At 39.0% G+C, this 17752-nt stretch overlaps 1 protein-coding gene across 1 annotated transcript in view; it reads right to left on the reverse strand.

Moving 5' to 3' along the window:
• The window catches only part of NRP1 (neuropilin 1), a 111306-nt gene that overhangs the window by 22222 nt on the left and 71332 nt on the right, over positions 1-17752 (reverse strand). The window contains exons 7-10 of the mRNA XM_086467495.1: positions 9806-9961; positions 6729-6873; positions 4834-5165; positions 115-259 (exon numbers count right to left, since the gene is read on the reverse strand). Coding sequence (XP_086323621.1) covers positions 115-259; positions 4834-5165; positions 6729-6873; positions 9806-9961 — 778 coding nt within the window. The remainder of the gene's footprint in view (positions 1-114; positions 260-4833; positions 5166-6728; positions 6874-9805; positions 9962-17752) is intronic.

Here is a 17752-nt window from a genome sequence, read left to right on the forward strand (position 1 = left end):
GAAGGTAGAGTCCGAAGTGCTGCCTGTGCAGAACAGCAGTGTTCAGCAGTAGTCCAAGTAGAGAATGTATTTATGAAAATAATAAAGTGCATTCATCTCTAGCAGAGCAATTACCTTCAAGTTCACAGCCCAGCAGCTCCATTCGTAGCCCCAGTCCTCCGTGTGTGGCTCTCTCAGGGTAAACGCGGATGAATCTCGTCGATACAGGTTCAAAAGTCCGTAGTTCAGGCGTGTCATAGTTGGTGTTGCCTTCAAAAGTCTGCAAAGCATGACAAATGCTACTTGTTAAAAAAAAAAAAGCTATTTTCAACAATCATCTTTTTTCCTTCATTCTCTAGTCTTTGAATTAGGTGAGCAGTAGGCCAGATTCCAACCATTTAATAAGTGTCAGGCATTCCTGTCCTAAATGAGAATGGAAAATACATAGTTAAAGCTTCTTGGAAAAGTAATGCATTTCGTTTTTCATAAACCCAGTAGCAACCAATCCATCAGGGTCATAACAAGAGCTGAGTGTTTAATGAGACATGTTTTTAAATGACGCTCTGATCTGGGGTTTAACAGGGTGACATTCTCAACACTTCTCAGGGAAGAAAAATGGCTGAGGTGAAGATTCTGTCACCTTTTAAGTGGTTACAATAATAATCCAACTATTCAAGAGAAAATTTCAATCTGATTTCCCCCAGTGACGGAGTTTCACAAGTTGTAGTTATTTCAAAAGGCATAAATTAAACTCCAGGAACAGTAGCTGAAAGAGTTATTCCAGTGAGCCTGCTATTGAATAAGAATAAAAAGAAAGAAAGAAGAAAGCTGCTTCCTGAAAAAACTGCACTATAATCCAATGGGCAAGGCAGGTCAGCAAATCTATATTTCAGACAAAAACCTCTTCTCTGAGTTGCAGTCTGGGTTCTTCAGCCACAATGCAGCTCTCTATGGCATTCATATGATACCTTTGGCTTCTCTTGTCAGTGATCTTTTGCATACAGAACAAGTTATAATTTGTACTTATAGCAACACCTCAGGTGCCTCCATGAAGATGATCAGTCCTTAGATTGAATTACCTGTACAAGGACCCTGACCTATGTTTTACAGGTACTATCTATTCCTAGTTAAAGAAACAGTTCTGTACCTATTATGAATTATGCAGTGTCTGTTACCCACATGGCTTTAAAAACCCTCTCCATGAAGAGTTTATAACCCAAGATGGGGAAAAGCAGTTATTTTTACCCTATTTTATGGTAAAAAGTAAGTTTGGAATATCATGTATATAACACTCTAAAGTACAAAATATGAAAAAAATTTACTTCATAACAATGAAGTAGAAGTAAAGTATTTTCAACTTTTCTATGAATTATTTAAATGGCAAAACATTAAAAAAACATCCTTTTGGAACTACAGTTGAAATTTGGGATTAGAAGTGCTGTTATAAGATACTTCCAACTCATAGCTTCAAAGCCTGAAGGGAGAAACCACCAGATGCTCTTCATTTTGGATGAGTACAAAACTCAACCTACAATGAACTCCTCCTATTGATCTGGGCCAGAGAAAACAGAAGCCATGGGAAAAGCTGATGGCATTTCCCAAGGCACAAAACCAGCATAGGTAAACCTGACTGCTGCTTGTATTTTCAGTGCAGTCCTAAAAGCCTTGCTTGTTTTTGCTGTACATGCCTGTATTATGAACCAATAGTCCCCAAGCCCTTCTGGCCATTGGTTAGAGTTCCAGTCGCAAAAGCCAATGATGATGGGAGATGAAAACCAACTAAATTAAAAAATTAATTTCAACATTAATGCTTCTGCTCCTACTTCCTAGGCGAGATTGTACCTCCAAGGTGGCTTCAAGGAGCAGTGGTTGACCTGGTGTTCTGTCAGTGCTTGGAAGACAGTTGTCAAGAATTGACATGTAGATGGCCTGTCAGATCTAATTAATGTGGAATTACATATTATTGTATTTGAATAGCAGTATAGTTCAAATGATCATAAAAGCTACCTACCATATGAGAAAGAATGAATGCCATTTTGTGTGTAAAAAGTAGACAGACACATGTATCCGAGGAATCCTTGCTTCCTTTTTAATAGTAGTCTTAATAGCAACATATTATAATGAAAACTGCTTTATAAAAGACATCAGTACTGGAGTACTGACACATAGGCATTAGAATGCAATAGGACTCTAGAATTGTATTGAATCATTGTCTTTTGTAGTGCAGAGCTGCCTGTGATTCAATTTTGACTGTTCATTTAAAACACGTACTGATATTCTTTGTGGGGGAGGAGAGAGGAGTATACAGTAAAACTTCACTTTGTGAGTGTCTTTTATACAGGCTATGTCACAAATTGCTTTACTTCGTTACAAAGACAAGTTACAATAAATAATAGCTAAAGAAAAGAGAAGGTAAACTGGTGAGAGGAAAAAATTCTTCCTGAATTTTAAAATAAAAATAAACATTGCAGAAAAATTTAAGATTGTTCCAAATGTCAGGATATTCAGTAGTTTCTTGTACCAGAAATGATAAGAGGAGGTGTAAAGAACCCCAAAAAAGTGGAAGAAGGAAATAAATATGAAACAGAAAGATGACTTTATGGAGTAAGCTTGAGTAAGACTATGGACAAGAAACACAAATTGGATCTTGAAATGAAAATGGGGTTCTGCATGGCTATTTGAGGATTTGTGATGTTCACCCCTTTGAGTGCTTGAGCTAGGCTAAAGGGAAAACATCCTGCACATTCAGAAATAGCAGAAATTGGGTCAGCCAAAGAGGAAGGAGTTATGGTAGTCCTAGTGAAAGGAGCTTCAGGCATGAATACCAAGATCACATTGAGAAACAAGGTGATGTTTCATCCTTTGGACATATTCTGTTGATATGTTTAGCTTGTCACTGCTCTTTCTTTTCCTAAAATGCAGTTGTTTATTGAAAGTCAAGACTTTAACCAAGTGAAACGATGTGTTTCATTTCATACAACAGGACTGTTTCTCATCCACATTCCTGCTGTGACTCATTATAGCATGCTGTCCCATCCAGCTCCACTTACATTTAAAAATACTACATTCCAGTATTAACATTTTAAATCCCTCAGACTCCCAAATCATGGGATTTATCTGATTCTCTTTAAATAAAACTTGTGCTTCGGAGGAAAGTTTATTAAATGTCTTGAATTTTTTGGAAGAATTGTAATTATGCCACAAGAGATTTGAATTCCAGCCCTCTCCATTCCATTAATCTTGAAAGTTAATTTCTGGAACTGATGAAAGCTAAGGATGGGCTCAGTGCATTAGTTAGCACACTAGTTTTCTTGTCAAACTGCTAACTTCTGACAATGATGGCAAGTGCTTGTATTAGAAAACAGAAAGCCATGCAGCAGACGGTGCACTGCTTTGAAAGCATATGGCATTATTTTTTTCCCTCATTGAGCCACAGTGTAGAAGTACATGTCAAAACAACATCTATCTTAGGAAGAAAATGGTTAGATCCCATTGTTGATTTACACTCTCTTCACACTTTGTGATGAAGTCAAAACTCATGGTAACAAGAGAAAGGAGCTGACTGCAAAGGCTGAATTCATTTAGTTTTAATCCCCAAAACAAATGATGAAAAGTGATGAGAAGTGAGAAAATGCAGACATATTCAGTGAGATTAAAACAGGAGAGAATGAAGTCCAATATTTACCAAATGCGCCTGGAAAAGCTACATCCATGGGCCCACTCAGCTTTTCCTTTAAGGAAACACAGGTTTGTCCAACGGATGAGTCTATATGGCCAAACAGCTTTTACCTCTAATTTTTCAGACTAACGCAGAGAGATATGGAGTAACTCTCCCGATTCCCATCTGCCAAGCACCACGCTGATTTGCCTTTTGAGGGTCCATTTTAGTAAATGACTCTCTGATCATTCCACTGCTGCAGCACCAGTTTGTGAACAGGATTGTGAGCTCACTGATTTCCTCAAGGAACAGGGTGGGAGGACTAAAAAAGGGTTCTGTCTTTTGAGGCAAAAATGGACTTTGTGAGCAACAATGACTTAAGAATGGTATTTGGGGTAAACAAGCTAAACACTCAGTGCAGTTTATGACCTGAAAAGCATACATTTAAAGACAAACCAAAATAGGTACATTCCCAGAAATGTTTCTGGGCCACACTAATTTTCTTTTCCTTGGCATCTAACGCAGCAATTCATTTGGCCCCCCTCTGTAAATTCTTGCAGTTTCTGCTTCAACCTAAGAAACAGCTGCCCTTTATTCCTAAGCAACCTCCAAGATGCTTCACTGGTGACAGTACAATAGCACTTTTCACTTGGGATGGGGTAACACATCAAAAACTCCATCACTCTATTTCAGAGGGACTTGGATCAGACCATTAAAGAGAGCCTGTGAAACTCTCAAAGCAGTCTATAGGCAGTTCAGAAATTCAACAGGTACCCCTTCTACAGCTCAGAAAAAAAAAGAAGGAAAAGAAAAGGAATTCAGCCTCAAATAAGTTCGTTCACTGTCAGTGGAAAAACTGCAGAGGAAACTCTGCATTTTTGGCAGTGTGTCATATTAGCATTGCATGGGATTTTGCAGTAACATAGGGGCCACAGAGGCACAGCACCCATGCCAGAAATCAAATCTAAACTAGCTATTGAATAAACAAAACCTTTGCCACAGAGAGAGGCGAATGTCCTAAGGCCAGCTCCCACCCATAGGCATGGGACAGTTCCCACAGCATCCCTTCAGGGGTCCTCCTGCTTGGCTTCATCCCAACTGTGTGCCTTTTCTAAGGTCAGAGACAGATATGTAGAAATCTAATGCAAAAGGTTTTTTTAATGCAGCTTTTTTTAGTGCAGAGCTTTCCTCCTTACCTTTGTCTTTTTCTTGCTGGAATCCATGATCATTTTCCAGTCTGATCCATTGTTGCTGTAGCCAATTTTGAATTTTTTCATGAATACTTTGTTTTCTCGATGCTTGCCTCCTTGGACAATTATGCCCCTTACTTTTTTTTCTTCACCAAGGTCTATTTGCAGCCATTCATTTGTATATGGATGAGTAGTTGGTGGCAGTGCCCAACCTGAACGGCTTGTTATGAGGCGAGCGTTTTCTGGGATCCAGTTCCGATCAACTTGAGTAGATGCGGTAATCTGAGAGTCAGGAATGAGCCCAGACACCATACCCAGCATCCCAGAGCAAGGATAATCTACAGAGAAAAATATCAAATAAATTAAACAGTTTATCTGAACAAGCACCAAACCAGAAACAGGACACATCAGTCAGCTCAACTACCATAAGCAATTACTTATTTCTTTCTTATATCCAAAACAATCTCTTTGGATTTGTATATAACATTCATTTGTTCAAACTTGCATCTCCTAGTTTTGGCAGGAAGTACCAAAATACCACAAGTATTTCTGGCTTGATGGGAACCAAAAGGATCAGAAAATCCTATTCTATTCTTGTTTTCTATTCTTCTTGCTAAGGCAAAGAGTGCAGAGCCACATCTGAATTTGTGAATATTTCCCTAGAGAAAACTTCCAAAATCAGGCAAAACTTGGTTACAGATTACTTAATTTTGGTGACATTGGAAATGGAAATATTTTACACATTCTGTAAAATGTAATTTATTGCTGTATTTGAGATTTTCCTATTGTATTTCTTTGGTCTTACAGGCTTTTTCAAATTACATAGAAACTAAATAGCTGCTTCTTTTATGTCCCAGATAAATATAAATTAGAAGTATGAAAAGCTGCTAACAAGGAATGAGGATTTCCAATACAGAATATAACAGTAGCTCAGCTGATACTACCTTCATCTAATATGAAAAGATTTCATAGAACGACCTGGTATTCTATAACATAGTAATCAGTAATCTTATTTTCCTGCTGTATGGAAACCAGTCCTAAGAAACGTTTTCAAGACTAAAGAAAACACCATAAGGGAAAAAAAAAATGTCCCCGGAACTATTAAAAATTAGTGCAAATGAACTGTACTAAGCACTATAAAATGATGCTAGATATTTTTTAGAAAAAACAGCTTTGTAAAAAATATTAATCTATATCTTGTTGTATTTTTACTCTACATATAAAAACAACTCGATTTTGAAGGAGTTCTAGAAATCCTAAAGCTAGAAAAAAAAGACTTCTAAAAAGTGCCTGTTTTTTTTTTCAAGATACTCTTTTGATGATAATGAATGCCTTTTGCTGATGCTTCAGAAAGCAGTTTGATAGTTACTTTGTGATATAAAGGAGTGACATTCCAATATTGATCACTAGCGGGAACCTGACTATGTATGTCTAGTTGCTTGAATAGGCTTCAGATCTAAGTGTTTGTACCTTGCAATGCTTTTAAAGCTAGTTATGTATGTTTGTTCCTTGGGAAACCTGCTGAGAACTACCTACAAATAGCGGGCATGAAAGAGAGGGACTGGAGGGTTAGGAAGGAAAAACAAGATGGGAATTTGCAAAATACCTGTGTATCTCAGATATTTTGCATGGAGCTGTAAGATAATTGCAAGAAAAGTAATTAAAACTTATTTATTTATTTATTCACTTCTTAAAGCTGAACACCAAGAAGGTAATGCCAGAACAACATTCAGATAACACTGTATGTTTGTGTTGCGCTGTTTTATTTATTTATTTATTTTTAACATTTCTGCATTCAGACCACAGTGGAAATAGTGAAGATGCATTTCACTCATAACAATAAACCCCACAGCATAGGCACAAGAAATTTCCTTGGGTTTAAAATCCTTCCCCACACCTACCTGTTATCTTGCAGCCATAAACTTCAAATCTCAGTGATACTCCATTTTCCCAAGACACAGGTCTAATTCGCACAAATCGTGTTAGAACTGGTTTGGCAAAAGGTCTGTAAACAACCTCAGTTGGATTGCTGTTGCCTTGAAACACCTTTGTGTGGAAAGAAAAAGTACATATTTGTTAGGCTTTCTCTTAAATGGTGTTTATAATTCTGTGTTTTACAGATAGTTACGATACAAGGTCTAACCAGGGTTATTTTGCGGGGGTGGATGAGACAAAAGACTTGCATGGGGGACTATTTCATTGAACTCCTAACACAGTTATTGCAGACAGATAAGCTTTTTTTGGGGGAGGAAAAACCACAGATGTAAGTTGTTCAATGATACTAAAAAATTCTTTCTACCTGCAGAGTCACATAACACACCATAACTGCAGAGTAGGCCGGGGAGCTGAGAGCTGTCTTGAGCGTAAGAGCTCACCTGAGTGCAGCAAGGGTCTGTCCACTCCCTGCCTTTTTTAAGGTGCTCCTAATACCCAGAGCTATATGATGGAATGTCATACGCTGGCCTTTGTTACCCAAGGACTGCCATGTCCTGGAAGAATCCCTTAATGCCCCATTAGGGTAGTTTTATTCCTTGTACACCTGTAGTATGACGCAAAAAGCTACAGAACCCCAGGCCGAAATTAAAGGTTTGGATTTCAATTAGTTCACATAAAAGTCCTATATGGAGTTAGCATAAAAACATATTATTTCGCTGTCCTTGGTCTTAAGAGTTTTGCAGAATGTATTGTGCAAACCTTGCTTTGTTAACCTTCTGTTTTAAATCCTTTTTAACAAGTACTCAGACTTTCTCCTTGCATACTGCAATGGAAGTCTCTTTAAAATATATATAGCAGGCTCTAAGATTTTCTCTGTCTCCCCTGAGGCTAAGAGTCAAATTAGATGAACAATGAGACTTCCACAAGAAGGGACAGGATTGTGCTGTGCTTTCATGTTGAGGATCCTGCAGACACACTCCTTCCTAGCAGAGCTGAAACCTTGCAATGTTCTAGTCCAAAGAAGGTGATTCAGCTTCCTGCTTCTCCCTCACGTAGAAAGGACCAATTTCCTGTTGTTTTCCACGGACAGAAACCCCTCTTCTTTTATGGAGATTCTCCCATTTCTTACACACACAGTCTACTTTCCTGTTTGTTACTTGTGAGAACTGCACTAATTTGGAGCAGAGGCTAGCAGCGCACAGCTCTCAACTGATCAGGCTCAGAATCATAGAACAGTTCGGGTTGGGAGGGACCTTAAAGATCATCTAGTTCCGACGCCCCTGCCATAGGGGTTTAATATAGAAGTTTCATATATGGCAAGAGATTTTAAATGGAGCTGCATTTCTTTTCAGCAACTTTTTTTTTTTTTTTTTTTTCTCTGGGAGGATCTGTTGTAGTTTTCTCAAGGTCTGCATCTGACCGAGAAAATGAGTCTTTTCTCAAAAGTACACAGCTTCTTATACGTGGTTAGCGCAACACTCATCTGTGGCTACCTGATTTTGTTGTTCCTTCAGTAGCCAGGTCTCCTTAACTTTTCTTTGAATAAAAATAACAGAGGAAGACTGGTGCGTAGTTTTTTCTTGTCCTAGTCAACAGCAAAATATTGCCATTCTAAAAATCTGGTTTTTTTTATAAATGCTTTGAATAAATAACACAAGTTTAGGAATTGTTCTCACTAATTAAGGACAATGCTGTCTGATGTCAATATGCATACAAGAAAAACTCGTGTAAAATACACTCTTGGAAAGTTTACAAATTGAAGCTGGTCATGAAAATCAGTCACGGTATGATCTTGAAAGAGGCATTTGTTCAGATTACAGGAACCAGAGCCAGGAAACTTTGTGTCTCATACCAGCCACAACGTTGGCTCCTCTTGTGGCTTTGGGCACGTCAGTTATTGTACCTTTATACATCATTACACAGTACCCACATTGTGGCATTTGACCTTCTAAATTTCCTTCTCTGTAAAACCAGGATAATACCTGTCAAAAAGAAGCTTTCAGGATTCAATTTTTATTGTTTTACGAAGTGCTTCAAAGAAGAAAGATTTATGTGTTAAACACTGCTACCATTTTGATTAGATAAATGTAGCAGACTTGGCATAGCACTCACAGATGAATCAGGGACAAACCAGTAACCAAATATTTAGAGCTAGATATGATTACACTGATAGATTTTAATATTACACAGCTCTTCTGGGTCTTCACAGAAGGGTCACAAAAAAGTTGCATCAGCCCCTGGCAGCCTCTGGGGATGCTGCTCCCAGGCACATGCTGAGAGAGGTGGGAAGGGAGGCACAGCTTCACCGGGACTATTCATGTGAGAGTTGGAGCAGAATTGACTTCTCAGTCACAAGCTTTATGGGCACAGTAGTGGATAATGAAGATTTTTCTTACAAGTATCTAAAGCTGTTTTCATTGGGAGGTCACAGAGAGCAAATCTGCTGATAAATGGAAAAGTGATAAAAATCTATAAGGATGGAAAGATGTGCCTAATTATCTGTTTGCATGACCCCCATCACTGAGATGCTTGGAAGTCTAACAAACTACTAATGACTTGCTAGCACTCCTGCAAGACAGCATGGCTATGCATGGGGAGCTGAGGCACTGACACACTGCATATCCAGAGCTTCATTGCAGATAAGGGACCTACAGGACCTACACATTTTTTAAAAGGTTCCCCATAAAGTTTTTTCTCAAGGACACATGGAAAAATCTCTGGCAAACTGAGTAACAGCAGCACACTCCAAGGAAAAGACCCAGACCACTCAACTTACGGTGGGTACAGCAGACAGGACAGCACTTTACACTCTTTTCAGCTTCTCTAGGCTTTGGATAAACAATTTCTGTGGCCCATTACTACTGAGACAATAGCAATATTTTGGATTTGGGATATTGTTAAGCCTGATCAACCTGATTAACCCTGTGATAACTTATCCCTCTTTTTCTGACAACTGACAGTAACTAAACAGTTCAACAGCCTATTTCTCGGCCTAAGAGAGGTAATTTCTTGGCCAAAGAGAGGTAGAAGAGAAAAGACTTACAACAGGCTTGTTTCCCTCCTTCAGTGTAATCCAGTCCTCTCCATTGGAGCTGACATCTACGCGGTATGTTTTCAGATAATATTCTTTCTTTGTTTCTTTTGAGATGGCTCCTTGGGTCCCAATTCCAGAAACAAAGCGGAGAAGGCCTAGATCTACCTGTGGTAATGAACAAATTGAGACATGAGGACAATCAGTTCACAGCAGAACAACACTGCAGAAGTGACACCCCCTCCACCCCCCTGCCCCCATTTCACAAAGATGATAAAGATCTTATACAGAGGAAATTGCAATATAGCATTGATAATAATGTAGCCATAATCTCCTCTCTTGTAAATAGTGTCATCACAGGAGACGGGAACATTTGCCTAATTAGCCAGGAGGACGATTCACACTGCCAGAGAACTATCTTTCCTCTGTGGGAGAGGAACCAGAGACCCCATTACTACAAGTGGGAACCACCAGACTGCAGAGAAGTTACTGGAGAAGCTCCTCAAGGACCAGTCTGGTGAACAATCTTACTTAATACTTCCATTAACTACCTTGCATAGATGCTAATGAAATTCGCTAAGGACACAAAGCTGCAAGGCATTATCAATATGGAGGAGAGTCACGCAGTGAGAACGGAATGACCCTGAGGACTGCAGTATTAGAGATGGGATGAAATTTAATAGTACAATATCAAAGTCATGTACTTAGGGAATGATAACAAGAATTCTGCTAAAACCCAGGAGCTCATCACTCGCAAACAGAAGAGGAGAAAAGAATCCCATGGTGTATCAGTTAGTCACAAGACAATTACAAATAACTGTGATTTTGTTGGGAAAAGGCAAATGAGTTGCCTATACCGTATGATGTATTTGAAGAAAATAGAAAGAAGCATTGGCACTAGTGCAATAATTCTGTTGCAACTGTCAAATGTAGTGAACTTTAATTATTAGAAAATAATGGCATTTTGAACTTGCTGGAGAAATGAATGCTATGGTGTGCACATGAATGTGTGTTGGAGGCTGCCTCTCCACGCATTCTCCTTCTCTTTCTCTCATGAAGTTACATTGCACCCAAAAGGACAAGTGATTTGGGTTCACCTTCCCCTCCCCCAGTTATTTATTTGTCATCCAGATCTGTTTCCTCATCTAGTTCATCATGTGGGATCACAGAAGATGCATCAGCATAGTTAGGAGGATGATGTGCAGTACTGGAGTGTGACTACGCAAGTCAGTTCTGCCCGCAAAAGAAACCTTTGTCCCAGTGCGCAAGTCCAGCTGCCAAATGGCTGAAAGTAGGCACAAAACTTTTTCACAGCCAGGTTAGTGACCACAGCTTTGAAACACCTGCCATTTCCTTACAGCCTTTCTTTAGCCATAACAACAAACCAATTAAAATCAAATTCATCACCCTCTCTCTGCAGCTAGAATCTTCTCTTTGTTTCCTAAAGAAAGCAACTTAATTTCAATACAAAATGACACTGTTCACAAAATATTAATCAGAGTAATTTATTCCCCTAAACTTCAGTTGTCCAGACTTTAGTAGGATAATAATAGGTTGAATTAACCCTTCTCAAGTGAATGTCCCATGAACGTCTCAGGCTTTTTCATTATTTCCAAAGTACGCAGGATGCAGTCCCCTGTGTCCCACAGGCATCCTTTTTCCTGGATGTCTGTCATATATCCAAAGGCACTGGAGCGGTTAAATCAACATGCTCTGCATTCTCTGTCAAAAGGCTGAAGGAAGTGCTATTGAGGACAGACTGGCTGCTCTCTCAATGCCCATGTCATATGCAAGGCATTTTTAAGTCTTCCAACACAAGAATAGCAGCCTTGTGTGTGACAGATAGAACTAGCTCTTAGGGCAAAGCCCCTTCCCCTGCCCCAGTTTTTAAGGCTGGAAAAGTCTATATGTAACATTTTAGCCCTTGTCTTTAGGGGTGAAATACTGCAACATTTTGTTTTGTCGTGATAAAAAAATTCAGTCTTAAAAAAAATTTAAAAAATCCCAGCACTGCCTTACAAAAACAATCAAGTGATTTAAAGTAACTGGAGAGTCTCAGATGTTAGATTGTTGCAATCTGAAAGTTAATGGGGGAATCTGGGCATCATTGCGCTGAGCAATCTCAGCTTAACTTCAAATGCTCTCCAAACTGTACTCTGCTGATTGTAAAGTGTGCTGCACTGAGTTATGTCCAATACCACATTCACTTCCAGGCTGAAGTGCACTTGAAAATCTGGAAGTCTGAGGGAGTGCAGAGCTAAGTTATTTAAATGATCTGCTTCTCTTACAATTTGAAACAGCTCTTCAGTTTTGAAATGATTAGGGTCCCAAGCCTGTACCGTTCCAACTGATTTGAAATGATTCTAGTAGGGGCTTTTTAATATACAGTAAGTGCTTCATTGTGAATATAGTCAAGCAATGGCCTATTACAGGAGTTCTAGGTATTTGAAGCCAAGTTAAAATTTAACATTGGGAGTTTAGGGGAAGGTTTGATTAGCCGATGCCTGAGCTAACAATTACAGCAACTAGTCACTGACTGTTCAGGCGACTCAGACTTGTCCCATCAAAGAACTTCAGGTCCACAAATTTTGCTTGGTCCCAAATGCTTGTATTCAACACACTCCTTAACTCCTGGGGCACTAAATATCCTACAGCATCTATCCCACTGCCCAGAACAAAGTCCTAAACACACAAATGATATAGACATCTACCTTCATGACTAAAATCTGTCAGAATTCAAAAGGCAGGTGGAAATTCTCCTGCCAGAAGTTAACAGCTCACTGGGAGAGAGAGAGAGAAGACCTCTAATTTATTGCCTATAGGTAGGGAAGAGACAACATCATTAGTGCTCCTGGCTCCAGTAACTGTGTAATACGGTACAGGAGGAGGGGGACATCTCTTGTTAGGGAGAACATCCCTTCACATAGATGTGCTCTCTCCGGATCAACAAATCTTTATGGGCTTCTTGAAAACTGGAACTATGTCAACACCAGTCCTCTCCTGGAGTGCCTGGAGGTTGATGGCTCGAGTGTTCAGCTGCACACCACAGCTTTGAACCCCTTGCAAAAGCAAGCTGTAACCCCAGACCTGCCGCATGCCAGGGGGTGTTTGCTCACAAACTGACAGAGGGAAAATGAATAACCTTTCTCCATCAGTGTTTTGTGAGAAAGGAGCAGTGCAAACAAGAAAGGTGGGGCTAAGCAGCAGAGAAGTGGAAGGGCTGGAGTTTTTAGTACTCGATGTCAGTGCAGAGGTCCAGAAGAGAGGTAGAGCTTGAGGGATTTTCCTCCCTTTAACAATTCTCTGCAGTGGCCTCTGGAGAGGAACTGCTCCTCTGCAGGTGCATGCAAACAGAATTGCAACGCTGAGCACCCCTCTGTGGTGCCTAAGTATGTTTGTAAATTAAGCTCTAAATGTACCAATCTTCTTCTCTAACTAAGACAATAGAAATAAATTATGTAAAGGCTACCTTGGAAACTGCATGACACATCTTAAGGGGCTGTTAAGCTCACCTTCATTAATCACTTTGTGATGTATTTTGTTTTCTTCCTAATGCTTTTGAAACTTTGCTTTCTGTAAAATGCAAAATTGTGCATAAAATACACATTCTAAATGTCACAGGGACTGCTCAGAGTTGAAGTTCAACCATATCAACTGCTATTAGCAATTGGAACCTGAAGGTACCAAAATGTAGCTGTGGTAAGCCACAGCTCTTCTGTACCATGTCATCCAGAGGAATCATTGCAGAGGGCAGTAGCTCTAGGACAGCTGTGTCACCAAACATATGGGAATTCTGATGCTTTTTGGAGGCTTATGCTCACAGAGTCCAACTGTCTCTGTAATTTCCAGTCAGCTTAGTATGTCCTCTCCACAGAGGTCTCCAAGTGTTAACATGACCAGAGGCAACCCATTTTTCTCAAATCCAGTCTCCTCCAGCTGAGATAGTAATACAAATCTTTAATAACTAGATTTCTGTTTTGGCCGCCTTGTCCTTTTTGTTTCAAGAACTTGTGTTTCATGTTAAAATGAACTGTGGAGAGAGGTGGTGATGAAATACAGTACTTTTGAAGATGAACATCAAATGCATTTCCCTGCAATTATTTAACATTTAACTTTCTGCACATATGATAAACAAACATCTGGTATTTATTTTAGAGGATGCAAGCGATTTTGTAAGTTGTTGCACGCTGTCTGGCTGTGATCTGAGATAGGCAGCTGTCTCCAAACCTGAAATCTTGACATTTCATTTCCATGACCAGAGTTTCAGCTTTGACTAGCTGCAGTATGTTGCTAGTTCTTTTTTCAAATTTTGTTCACTTTCATTCAGATTAAAAAGTGTATCACTCTTAGAAAATGATGCCTTAGGGCCTTATCCAAAAACATAGCCTTTGATAATTGCCTGTGCTGCAATGTGACTGCGTTTATTCGTAAGTACAAGACTGGGAGCAGACTTGCCTATAGGAATGGGCCCCTAACTTAAAAGAAATGAGGAACATCTCAAGTGTGTATTTTTTTCCAGGAGAGAAATGTTCGTGTAAAAAAACCCCCAGTTGTTCCTACTTCTAAAATCAATTTCTTTCCTGCAAGAGGAGATGCTAGCTGTTTCTATGTATGAATTTGTATTTATTCTGCAACATGTTTTAGCATCCAGGAAAAATATTTTTATTGCTGTCTTACTGTCTCCAAAAAATGTGGGTGGGTGACACATTTTTAAGACATTGATATGTAAGGGGTGGCATACGCATTTTATTAGAGACCAGTTAAGGACAAGGAAAAAGTAATATTTAGCTCTGCACAATGTATCATGTAGCAAATCTTAGCAAACTGCTGGATAAAGAGCAGCACACAACATACACAACTTGAAATTAATATTGCTGCTTCCTGTCGTCATACATTACCGTGTCATAGTATGGAAGACCTTATTTTCAGAATGAAAATCTGCCTTGCTAAATAAATACAGTCATTGAAGGAGCTGTAGCAAGGGAGCAGTTTTACCAGCTTTTAACACTCCTACTGTAGGTCTGTTCAACAGCCTGAGAAAATAAAGGACAAAGTGCTGGAGTTTGATTAACAACAGGAAGCTTTTTGTTGTGGGCATCTCTTGTGGCTTGAAAAGCTGTATAATCCATCACTTGACACAACATACCAAAGTAAATATTTTTAGAGAACTGTGTCATTTCCCCAGATAGCGTACAGTGCTCTGAGTCAGATTAACTGTTGTGACGCTTCACTGTTCTTCTGTCAAATATTTAATTAAGAAAGAGCTGATCTTTTTTATTAGGTGTTGCTGTTGATTTGACCAATCATGCTCTCCCATGATGTATATAAAACTATCACTTAATTTCTTTATTGAGCTTTAAGTAAAGAAGATTATAATGCTAAGTAAAAATGGCACAGGCTCTAGTAGAAATTCTAAAATAGTCTAATTAGTTTGGTTAAAAATTACTTCCAAAGGTCTTCATCCTTGAAATGAGTAGTCATTACAAGAGCACAACTCCTTGATTAATGACAAGAGGTAAATTTTCATCCTGGGTTTAAGGGAGAATAGTTAAGGCCGTAAGCCGTCTCAGCTCTCTGTGCAAAATTCTCAGTGATATTTATGGCAGCTCCATAAAGCAAGTGAGGAGAAAATATTGCTGTTAGTAAGATCTCTCCTGAGTCACTGAAGTCTTTCTTATTGACCTTGACAGCAACATCCTGAAAGCCCCAGAAGAGAGAGCAGCTAATCACACGCTCAACTTCTAGTCTGTGCCTAACAACTGTCCTCAGTCAGTATGCTTTACTGAACTGATGCTTATGTGACTTGGCAAAAATGGGGAAGCATGAAAGAGAAGATGAGCAAACATTCATGCCAAAGAAATAGGAATGCTTGGCAGCAAAAATGAAATGAACTTTCTTTAACAGTTGAAATATTCCTCACAATCTTCACATTCTGCCCAAATCCTCTTCTGCAGCAGAAAAAACATAAGTGTAAAGATCCCCCCAACTGAAAACAAAGAATAGACTCAAAGGATGCTACCACATTGAGATATTGATGCTGGGATTGCAGTGCTGAGTGCAGTAAATTTTTTTAGAGGTGGATCAACCTGTTTCTACAAGAGAGAATTTAAGATAAGGATGAAAAAATTTGACTGATGAATGTAAGAGAATCTCAGTCATCATTATGGGGCTGGTTCAAGGAGGAAAAGATGCAGAAAATGTAAGAAAAATTAAATCCAGAAATAAAAAGGAAAAAAGAAAAGACAAGAAAAAATGAAAGAAAAGGCCTCTGTGTCTCTGACAGAGAAAAGATAATGCTTGTGTGGGCTGTGTTGCATCTGGATTCATGGCACATTCTCCCACTCTTATGTTAATTTTTTTTTGCATAAATCAGAAGCAACTAATTAAAAAAGAAATATTTAATTCTGACATGTTCTTTGAACTGGTGTTCCATCTGGTTCTGTTTGAATAGTAAAATCTGCTGTAGTTGTAAAAATTGGCAAGCAGCACTCTGGTAAAGAGAAACAAAAGAGACTCAGTACAGCAGGTTAATACACTAGCATTTCAACTTGAGACATTTCCAGAATTCAGCAAACCAAATCGCTCCAGTATGGAAACTATAAAGATCAAATGTGAAAGAGAAATGCTGCAAGTGGGCTGGGATAAGCACTGCCACTGGTACACATTAGCTCTGTGTGATATTTTTAGTGTGAGACTTTGAAGGAGTTTGGTTTAAAAGCAAGAGCAATGCAATGCTCTGCTGAAATGGGCTCACTGTATTGTATGAAATGCATCCAGTGCACACGTAGTCATAGGGAACGATCCTTCTGCTATTCATTTGCAAGCTCCACCTTATGCATTCATGTGGTGCTCTGATGTAACATGATCGTTATTCAGAAGACTCAGAAAATACCTTCTTCTTAATTTATTTTTTTACTTGAAAATCACTTAAAACCTGAACAGCAAGATACAATAAACTCTGATAACAAAGGGAGGAAAATGTAATCGTATTGGGATTTCTATAGACTCAGGGATCTAAGTAATCAGCATCTTATGCCATTTGAACCCTCTCTGTAGCAATGAAGAGAAAGGCTGATTAACTCCCAGTGCTTTAGAAAAAGATTGTTTTACATTTTGCAGGAGCATATCTTGCTGTGAAATATTACTTCTTCAAAATGAAAACCTTTGCTTTGGCACTACATTAACTTGCAAATGGATAACCTAAGACACGTACAATGACTTGGTCAAAAAGGGAGGAATGTGAATGGCCCCTTTCTCCAGCTAAGATACTTAGGAACCCTTGCTGAGCAATAAATGAGTCAGGAACGTAATACTTTTAATTAACGTTTTCTGAATACTTATTTGTAATTTACATTTAATTTTAAACCTGAGCTTAATCCTCTGATCTGGAATGAAGACAACTATTTAGTGCAGTTTGAATGTAACCTTCCCCAGTTTGTGCTAGAAACTATAGAAAAGGGAAACTCTATAGCAATACTTGCACAACCACTCTTTTCTGAGAGAAGGACGTAATTGTAGGACTTTTTTTCCCCTACTGAGTACTAAACAACTAATGCACAAATGGGAAACAACTAATCCAAAGCTTCTCTATCAGACTGCTTCACATGTGAACAACTGGGCTTTGGGTGGAAAACACTGAATTTTGCCTATAAAGTTCTTCCATAGCATTTTTTTTGCCAGCTGCTGTCCTGTTAAAATCAGAGGGTACAGGCAGAAAGGCTTGCTTTCTAACACATTTTGGTATTTTGAATGTAAGCACATTACACACATGTAAACACACACAGAAATAACCTCTGCTTCTTCCTGTTTTGCAGCATACCTGTGCTAATTAGGTAGGAAGCTGGTGAGGGGATGATATACTATGCAGAATTAAACCTCTGCTGTCTCAGACAGCACACCTTGATGATGTAGACAGATCTGACTGCTATCACTGTGTTCAGAGTTCCACTGAAATCACTG

Source organism: Leptosomus discolor, chromosome 6 (assembly GCF_034619465.1).
Source record: "Leptosomus discolor isolate bLepDis1 chromosome 6, bLepDis1.hap2, whole genome shotgun sequence".
NCBI lineage: Eukaryota > Metazoa > Chordata > Aves > Leptosomiformes > Leptosomidae > Leptosomus > Leptosomus discolor.